The sequence below is a fragment of the Pseudophryne corroboree genome, chromosome 11, assembly GCF_028390025.1.
Source record: "Pseudophryne corroboree isolate aPseCor3 chromosome 11, aPseCor3.hap2, whole genome shotgun sequence".
Taxonomy (NCBI): Eukaryota; Metazoa; Chordata; class Amphibia; order Anura; family Myobatrachidae; genus Pseudophryne; species Pseudophryne corroboree.
In genome coordinates, this window is record NC_086454.1 from 116,284,269 (window position 1) to 116,294,540 (window position 10,272).

The following is a 10,272-nucleotide window of genomic DNA, read 5'->3' on the forward strand; positions in this document are numbered from 1 at the left end:
GGATGCTGAGTCTCTTCAGAATGACTTAGGTAAACTAGAAGCATGGGCAGCCAAATGGAGAATGCGCTTCAATACAGACAAGTCTAAGGTAATGCACTGTGGTAGCAAGAACAAAAATAACACCTACATATTAAATGGGGTAAAATTAGGGGATTCTGTACTGGAAAAGTACTTAGGTGTTCTCATAGATAGCAAACTAAGCAGCAGTACCCAAAGTAGGATTGCTAACAAGGTATTAGCATGCATAAAATGGGTAATTGATGCAAGGGACGAGAGTGTTATACTCCCATTATACAAATCACTAGTGAGGCCACATCTTGAATACTGTGTACAATTTTGGGCACCATACTACAAAAAGGATATCCTGGAGCTAGAAAAGGTTCAGAGGCGGGCGTCAAACTAATTAAGGGCATGGAGACACTGGAATACGAGGAAAGGCTTGCAAGGCTAGGCATGTTTACACTGGAAAAGAGGAGACTAATAGGGGACATGATCAACATCTACAAATATATAAGGGGACAATATACAGAGCTTGCGCGGGACTTGTTTTTGGTAAGATCAGCACAGAGGACTCGTGGACACTCGCTTAGGTCAGAGGAGTGGAGATTCCGCACAATGCGGCGTAAAGGCTTATTCACGGTAAGGACAATACGTGTTTGGAATTCCCTGCCTGAGGGAGTTGTAATGGCCGACTCAGTCAACACCTTAAGAATGGGTTAGATAAATTCCTAATGGATAAGGATGTACAGGGTTATGGTGCATAGTCACGCACTATAGTTACTATAAAAAAAAGGGATAAAACACAACGGCTGACATCAGCATCAGACAAAATTTTAGACCAAAATAATCCTGCATAGGAGACCACAAATAGGTTGAACTCAATGAACAAATTGTCTTTTTTCAACCTTAGATACTATGTTACCATGTTACTATGTTATCACTCCCCATGGCTTGATAAATCTGGGCCATAATTACATGTACTGTCTGTCTAAAATCAAGTGCTTTAATGCAAACACAGAGCATTACTTCCCAAAGCAGCATTTGTACTGTGTGTTTCCACTTTCAGAAATAATCCTTATTGTTTTATATACAGAATACTACTAAATGCCATAAGTATTAGTCATTACATTAATTCAAGCTTTATATGATAAGAAGTCAAGAAAAATATATTTTTGTTCTTCTGTTAAATGGCAATCCCAATTGTTTATTATAAAAGAACTGATGAAACTACAATTATTGCAAATAAGCACTTATTAAACATTGTTAATACAATTAGATTCCTTAACTTAAATTGTTTTACATTGAAACAATTTAAAGGTCTCTTATACCACTTTCTGACAGAAGCTGGAGCTTGGACTTTGGTTTGTTCCAGCTTTAGGAACACTGGTAGAATCTCAGTCCCAGCTCAGTACTCCCTTTCACAGAGGAGATAAAGATGCTGGGCCAAGAATTTGTACCAGGTAATTTGCTGGACCTAACCAACTTAGTGCTGGATTTAAACTTCCCATTCCCCCTCCCGGCCGCGATCGCTCCCACCAGCAGTATTCTAATGTTGCTGCCAACTTTCGCGACACGCTCATTTCAGCTCACTACCCCCCAGGGGTAGCAAGCTGAAATGTGCTTAAAGAGACCCGTTTAGGCGCCCAAATGCATCTTTTCACAATCGCGCCTATTACTTTAGTCATGTTTAGGTGCTTTGCGTGCCTAAACCTGACTGTAATGGGCGCGATCAACACGATAGCAGGGGGCATTTGAATAATGCCCCTCTACAGATGGAGCCTCCATTATCTTTCCTTCTTCTGTGACTAGGCGCACCCACCTGGGCGCACCTAGTCACTGTGAGCATCTCCGCCCAGATGGAGACGCGCCCCATTCACTTGAATGGAGAGTGTCTCCGTCCGCACACCCAGACAGAGATACTCTGAATGGGAGCGTAACTGTGCACTCCCAGCGTGACTAGGCAGACGGATCGGCCAGTCATGCCAGGAGTGCACGCCTGCGACTAGGCAGGTAAAGATAACGGAGGCTCCATATGTAGCCCCCATTACTTTAAACGAGAGATAAGGGGTGCAATAAGATTTAAATTCCCCCTTAAACTATGTCCTTTCTCTGTATGAAAGTGTCCACCAGCCGAAAGTTGCCATGGTTTTAACCCTGGTCACAACCAGGGTCAATTCCCAGCAGTTGTGACCCGGGTGGACCCTGTCACACAGAGAAAGGACCCGTCTTGCCCCAGCAAATTAATGGGTCCTTTTCTTTGTCTGAAAGGGGTATAAGATTAGAAATATTTCGCTTAAAATAAAATAACTGTCTATACCAAGTCACAATAAATAATGAAACAAATATTTTTAGCACTCACTCTTCATCATCAATAAAGATCCCCTGTGGACTGACAATAGTTTGGACGTCATTCACCCTGGCTTTAAAATACAATATGTTGCCTTCTTCTTCACTAGCTCGCCTATGTATCGTGATGACAAACATAGGGTAATCTGAATGGCAATCAGTAGAGTACAAATAATGGCACGTCCCAGGAAAGTGATATGATACTCCATCGAAGGTCATGAAGCGGTGATTCCCCCATGTGCTACAATACATTTTGGATTCTTCGCTCTTTTGCACTGCATGAAAAAATACAGTTTGATTACTTAAATGAAAAACTAATAACACAAAACAGTTTTAAGCCCCAAAACAGTCCACTGTATCTATTTTATGTGGTAAGAGTTTCTTGCACTGTATGTAGTTTACAGAAACTCTTCAAGAACCAGAATGTATACATTTTATTGAATAATGGAAACACAACTAGAGATAAAATTACCGTATTTTTCGGACCATAAGACGCACCTGACCATAAGACGCACTTAGTTTTTAGAGTAGGAAAACTGGAAAAAAATATTCTGAACCAAATAGTGTAATAAAATATTTAATATTTAATAAAAATAACAGAATAGCCATGCCTCCCTAGTTTTCACCGACCTCTAAGAGATATTTCCAGTTCTGTGTGATTTCTCAGACTCCTACAAGGATTCTGTACAGTGCAGCCTTCTGTCAGAGCGCAGCCTTCTGTCAGAGCCAGCATACACAGACACACACACACACATCAGAGCCAGCATACACATAGACACACACACACACATCAGAGCCAGCATACACATAGACACACACACACACACACACACACATAGACAGTACCAGTGGTTCCCCGCGTCCAGGCTCTCAGCTAACGCTGCCCGCTGTGCACTCCTGAGGAGGGAGGAGGTGGGGGGGAGGGGGGAGTCACATGATGCCCGCTCTGCTGCTGGGCTCTGAGATGCGGGCGCTCTGCTGATGACGGCGCAGCAGCAGCATCCAGGACCCGCCGCTACCCGCCGGCGCTACCCGCTACCTGCAACCTCCATCTGTGCTGGCTCTTATTCGCTCCATAAGACGCACATACTTTTTCCCCCACATTTTTGGGGAGAAAAAGTGCGTCTTATGGTCCGAAAAATACAGTAGATCTTTCCTATACTGTAGTACTTGATTCCCAACCTTGGTCTTCGAGGAACTCAACAGTCTAGGTTTTAGGGTAATCGTCACTGAGCACAGGTGGTTTTATCACAATTTCCAAGGTACTAATTAAGTCAGCTGTGCTCAAATATGGCAATTCCTTAAAACAAGGACTGTAAGTGTCTGGCCACACATAGTGGCTATGCGGGTTCCACTCAGCGGGACCCGCTTGGCCACAAGGAGACTGAACATGGGCGCCTATACGGGCACCCACACATATGCGGCAGTCTCGCCGCCGCCGGATCTGCGGTCGGGCCGGATGATAGGACGGCAGAATTTCAATGTGAACACATACATTTTGTATGTGATCACACAGTGCAGCTGTGCCACACTGTGTTCCATTGAAATCCTGTGTGTCACTGGCCGGATCCTGTTCTGCGGCATCCCGCAGAACAGGATGCTTGTGAACACAGAACCCCCCTCCCACGGCCAAGCGGGTTCCGTTCAGCAGGACCCGCTTGGCCTCTATGTGCGGCCCAACACTTAGTATGCCTTGAGGACAGATGCTGGGAAACACTTTATTAGAGTTTGCCTCCAAGCACTCTATTATTTTAATGTAAAGAATAGTTTAATGCACGGGGCGCATAGAAAGGGGGAGTAAATACTCTTCCCCCCACTGCTTTGAAGGGACATGCACTATGCAAATTTACAGTGACCATGCCCCCTTTCCCAAGTACCAGGACTTGATAGATATCTCAGCTGAACACTACTTTTGGGGACTAACCCCATAGGAAATTCCTTTTTGGAGCACTCTTTTAATGAAATAATTGTAAAGTTAATGAATAAAGATATGATTTTTGAAGTTAAAACGTAACTTTTATTTCTTACCAAGATAATATAAATGGGGAAAAGGAAATAATGAATATCTATTATACGTGATAATATCCCCTATCATGAAGAAAATCATACACAGATAAATTCCGTTCCTAACATGGAGCGATTAAAATCACAGCTATCCACCAGAGTTAAATTACTGGATGCGTACCCCGATGTGACCTCAATGGCGTAAGTTCTAATTCACATTAGCTAGACTATTACAAAGTCTTAGAACTTACTACATAGTGGTGCGTAATGACATTACTGCAATATTACAAACTTACATTCCTTGTGGACTCTCAGTCACATAAAATGAACAGTTACGGAATGTTAGAACTTACTACACAGCAGTGTATAACAATATGTATACAATATTGCAGGCTAGCTTTCTTCGTGAGTATAATACACATAAATACTTAAATTAGCCTATGTGAGCTACTAAGCAAGCAAAAGATCATCTATGTTGCTCCGCTGTTATTCTGAAAAAGGAGAATGATCTTAAATAAGTTTATATACGGCAAAACATAACGTGTTGGTAAATACAATCAAAAGGGCAGACACCACTACATGATCCTATAACTTTAAGCTCGTAGCAGGATGTATCATATACATAGGTTTAACAGCCTTTTAAACTTGTCCACCTTCAACTATTATGTACATGGGGACAGGCAATAATGCATACTTCCATCATTTTTCAACCCACAGCGGGGTGTCTTATACGCACACAAGAAGCAAAACAGTTTTTTCTTTGTTTGTGGTATATTTCTTAATTGTTGTGCAGATAGAGACAGACAGTAATGCACTGTCGAGGTAAGTACACCTCAATACACATGAAAAGATTAAGAGAATTAGTACAGCATATTTTGCAGATATTCCCATCTGCTGCCCTCCCTCATCATAAGAGCGGAGGATGGGTGAGAGTGGGGATACTGCTATGCTGATAGAAATAAAGCCCCAGTGTCCCTCCGTATCACCGTATCTGGTGTTAGGGAAGCCTTGTTACAGAGTGCATTGCAAGGCTTCGATACGCCACGGGATCGAGGAAACACCTGTGAAAATAGGAAGGGAATATGCTCCCAGGTCCACGGGTACGTGGTGAGTAAAATTTAGTAATTTAAAAGGATATATAAATAGCTCCTACTTTGGAACACTAAGCATTTTCAACTCAGACCACTAGATACAAAAATCAGATTAAATGTTTCCTTTTTACAAAGCTTTTACATTGAAATGCTACATTAACGACAGCAAACAGTAATACACATTTGTAACTCAAATCATAAGTGCATCCATATATAGATCAGTATAACTAGTTTGCTCAGAGCATATAAATAATAACAAAGAATGATAAAAATTAGATAGAAATCATTAGTACAGCATATTTTGCAGATATCCCCATCTGCTGCCCGTCCTCATCATAAGAGCGGAAAATGGGTGAGAGTAGGGATACTGCTATGGTGAAAGAAATAAAGCCCCAGTGTCCCTCCAAGTCGCCGTATTTGGTGTTAGGGAAACCCTGTTACTGAATGCATTGCAGGGCTTCAATACGCCACGGGGACGGGGGGACACCTGTGAAAAAGAACAGCTCAGGAAAGAGTATATTAGTGATTCTTCACTCGCGTGGTGAGGGGCTAATATTGATAATTTGCTCCTACTTTAGGTCACCACCCTTCGGCTCACACCCTAAGTGTAACTACACCAGCAATAAATAGAGTTAACAGAAACCATTTTTAAAAAACCAATGTTAGACTCACTAAAGTTGTTTGACGTGTACAGGAGAAACCGGGGTTAGAGGGACATATATTACCCAGCCGCCGGCCGCGGCTAATGTGTAATTGTGCGCGTCCACTCCGTTCTTGTGTCCCGGTTGGAGTATTCTTCAGCTTCGTTCTCCTCCACCTGGAGACTTAAATTGCTGGAATCACATTTATTTCACAAATCGAGCTAGTATGGTTAGTTTGTGTACTAGCAAGTGCAGCGTCCTCCTGCAGAGAGGAGCTGTGTAAAAAATTAGGAGCACATCGGCTATCAGCTGGACGTACGTTTCACCTTCTGGGCTTGATCACCAGCCTGCCGTTACATCCCTGTGATCGCTTATTTAAGGCGTCACAGATCCATTCAGCTGACAGTGTTTAGATTAGATTGGGGGAAAGATCTCGTCCCCTATGATTATTGCTGCTGAATGAATAAAGAAAAAAGAAAAAAAGAGAAAAAATCTTGAAAAATAAACATATTGAATCAGTTTCATACCATAATTAGGGATAGGTGAATTATGTAAAGGTGCACACTTAGTGTGCCTGTGTGCACTATTATATACTGATGTATATATTGTTTATAAGTCACTTAAAATTGACCATTTGAGGCAATATTGGCAATTAAATTGAGACTTATTGTTACTACCAAATGTGTTTCACAAACTATGCATCGCGTGAGCATATGTTAGCGTCTCTCCACTTAACCACTCCTGTGGAAAACAGTCTATAGGCTATGACAGTTAGCTTTTATTACAGAGAATATGGGATTCAGAATTGAAAAGGTTCATCAGTCCAATTGCTCATTCCAGATATCTGTACTAATTCGTCATGTTGTATAAACACAACATGATAACATAAAGAAAAAAGAAAGAATTGAATGGATATAAAAATAAAAATAAATATAAATATAAAATAGAGGGGGTATAATGAAAAAAAAATTTTCTATGTATGTATATGTGTCTGAAAACTCATATGGTCCTTATATTGGTCTTATTATTTATGGAAGTAGACCTGTATTCATCAAAAATAAACAATAAATCAGTAAGATAAAAATTAGGGATAAACATTAATTTCAAAGTATATATAAATAAGACGAAAGAATTTCTAAAATAGAGTGAAATAAAAAGAAAAATTAAGTGGAATGAAAATAATTGTGAAAAATAAAAATAAAAATGCGGGTCATGCTCGCTCAGTATGAATAGATTCTACACCAGAGAAAATGAATTGTGTATTTGTGCGGTGTGGTGCTCAGATTATGATCTCAAACAAAGTCTGAGTTGTGAGTCAAATTAAATCATCGGTGAGTGATTTAAAGTAAAACGTGCCGTGACGTCAGTGTGACAGTTGTGCTTTGTGCTGAATAAATTAGAAGTGTATTATAAAGGTGCTTTAGGCGCACTGGTGAAACACTATAATGTCCACAAAATATGTGAGTGATAAAGAACTAGGTTAGGTGATGGGAAAATAATAGTGAAAGTGACAGCCAAATATAATTAATAAGTGAAGTGCAGCACTCGTGCCAAAAGTCTATTTATTAAGGAAAAAGAGGGTTCGCACCTAAAAAGAGGTACACAATATGCATACCTGAAATGAAAAATAAGTGAATGTTCTGACAAATAGAGCAAAACAGTGAGTTTTAAGTAAAGTAGATAAATAATTTGTGAGTGAGATGAACACTGTATTTAATAACTGTTACACAGAGATTTGTTAAACGAAGTGAGCGTGACGAATCATATCGTTGTCAAATGATAATTAATCAGAGGATTTTATTATATGTAAGGTATATATTGATTACAGAAAACAATTATTGATAGTCCAAGAACGGAGTGGACGCGCACAATTACACATTAGCCGCGGCCGGCGGCTGGGTAATATATGTCCCTCTAACCCCGGTTTCTCCTGTACACGTCAAACAACTTTAGTGAGTCTAACATTGGTTTTTTAAAAATGGTTTCTGTTAACTCTATTTATTGCTGGTGTAGTTACACTTAGGGTGTGAGCCAAAGGGTGGTGACCTAAAGTAGGAGCAAATTATCAATATTAGCCCCTCACCACGCGAGTGAAGAATCACTAATATACTCTTTCCTGAGCTGTTCTTTTTCACAGGTGTCCCCCCGTCCCCGTGGCGTATTGAAGCCCTGCAATGCATTCAGTAACAGGGTTTCCCTAACACCAAATACGGCGACTTGGAGGGACACTGGGGCTTTATTTCTTTCAGCATAGCAGTATCCCTACTCTCACCCATTTTCCGCTCTTATGATGAGGACGGGCAGCAGATGGGGATATCTGCAAAATATGCTGTACTAATGATTTCTATCTAATTTTTATCATTCTTTGTTATTATTTATATGCTCTGAGCAAACTAGTTATACTGATCTATATATGGATGCACTTATGATTTGAGTTACAAATGTGTATTACTGTTTGCTTTCGTTAATGTAGCATTTCAATGTAAAAGCTTTGTAAAAAGGAAACATTTAATCTGATTTTTGTATCTAGTGGTCTGAGTTGAAAATGCTTAGTGTTCCAAACTAGGAGCTATTTATATATCCTTTTAAATTACTAAATTTTACTCACCACGTACCCGTGGACCTGGGAGCATATTCCCTTCCTATTTTCACAGGTGTTTCCTCGATCCCGTGGCGTATCGAAGCCTTGCAATGCACTCTGTAACAAGGCTTCCCTAACACCAGATACGGTGATACGGAGGGACACTGGGGCTTTATTTCTATCAGCATAGCAGTATCCCCACTCTCACCCATCCTCCGCTCTTATGATGAGGGAGGGCAGCAGATGGGAATATCTGCAAAATATGCTGTACTAATTCTCTTAATCTTTTCATGTGTATTGAGGTGTACTTACCTTGACAGTGCATTACTGTCTGTCTCTATCTGCACAACAATTAAGAAATATACCACAAACAAAGAAAAAACTGTTTTGCTTCTTGTGTGCGTATAAGACACCCCGCTGTGGGTTGAAAAATGATGGAAGTATGCATTATTGCCTGTCCCCATGTACATAATAGTTGAAGGTGGACAAGTTTAAAAGGCTGTTAAACCTATGTATATGATACATCCTGCTACGAGCTTAAAGTTATAGGATCATGTAGTGGTGTCTGCCCTTTTGATTGTATTTACCAACACGTTATGTTTTGCCGTATATAAACTTATTTAAGATCATTCTCCTTTTTCAGAATAACAGCGGAGCAACATAGATGATCTTTTGCTTGCTTAGTAGCTCACATAGGCTAATTTAAGTATTTATGTGTATTATACTCACGAAGAAAGCTAGCCTGCAATATTGTATACATATTGTTATACACTGCTGTGTAGTAAGTTCTAACATTCCGTAACTGTTCATTTTATGTGACTGAGAGTCCACAAGGAATGTAAGTTTGTAATATTGCAGTAATGTCATTACGCACCACTATGTAGTAAGTTATAAGACTTTGTAATAGTCTAGCTAATGTGAATTAGAACTTACGCCATTGAGGTCACATCGGGGTACGCATCCAGTAATTTAACTCTGGTGGATAGCTGTGATTTTAATCGCTCCATGTTAGGAACGGAATTTATCTGTGTATGATTTTCTTCATGATAGGGGATATTATCACGTATAATAGATATTCATTATTTCCTTTTCCCCATTTATATTATCTTGGTAAGAAATAAAAGTTACGTTTTAACTTCAAAAATCATATCTTTATTCATTAACTTTACAATTATTTCATTAAAAGAGTGCTCCAAAAAGGAATTTCCTATGGGGTTAGTCCCCAAAAGTACTGTTTATGTGAAGTCTCTTCATTAATTCCAGGAGCACCTCCAGCCCAAATATTATCTAGGATTTGCCTTTTGATGTATACTAGCTGGTTTCCACTTTAAATTACTTATATTTATGCTTAATATATTTTTTCTTGTCTGGTGCAGGATTAAAACTCTAGGTTTAGTCGTTAGTCTTTTCTGAGTTTTTATACTCAGTTTCTTATCCTAGCACAGACCGTTGTAAATTGAAGGGGACAATCACTATCTGATTCCCGGTCACTCTTTGAAATTGGATCAACTTCTTCTTACCAACATAGGGTGATTTCCAAATAACTAGACATATACTAGAACATAACTGTGGGAATAAGATGGCAAACTTTAAACTAATGTCAGAATTA

The 10,272-nt window shown here is 39.8% G+C and overlaps 1 protein-coding gene across 1 annotated transcript in view; it reads right to left on the minus strand.

The window, feature by feature from the left end:
• Positions 1-9,670, minus strand: part of LOC134968667 (mucin-5B-like) — a 163,765-nt gene extending 154,095 nt beyond the window's left edge. The window contains exon 1 of the mRNA XM_063944188.1: positions 9,597-9,670. Coding sequence (XP_063800258.1) covers positions 9,597-9,670 — 74 coding nt within the window. The remainder of the gene's footprint in view (positions 1-9,596) is intronic.
• Between the last annotated feature and the right edge of the window lie 602 nt (positions 9,671-10,272).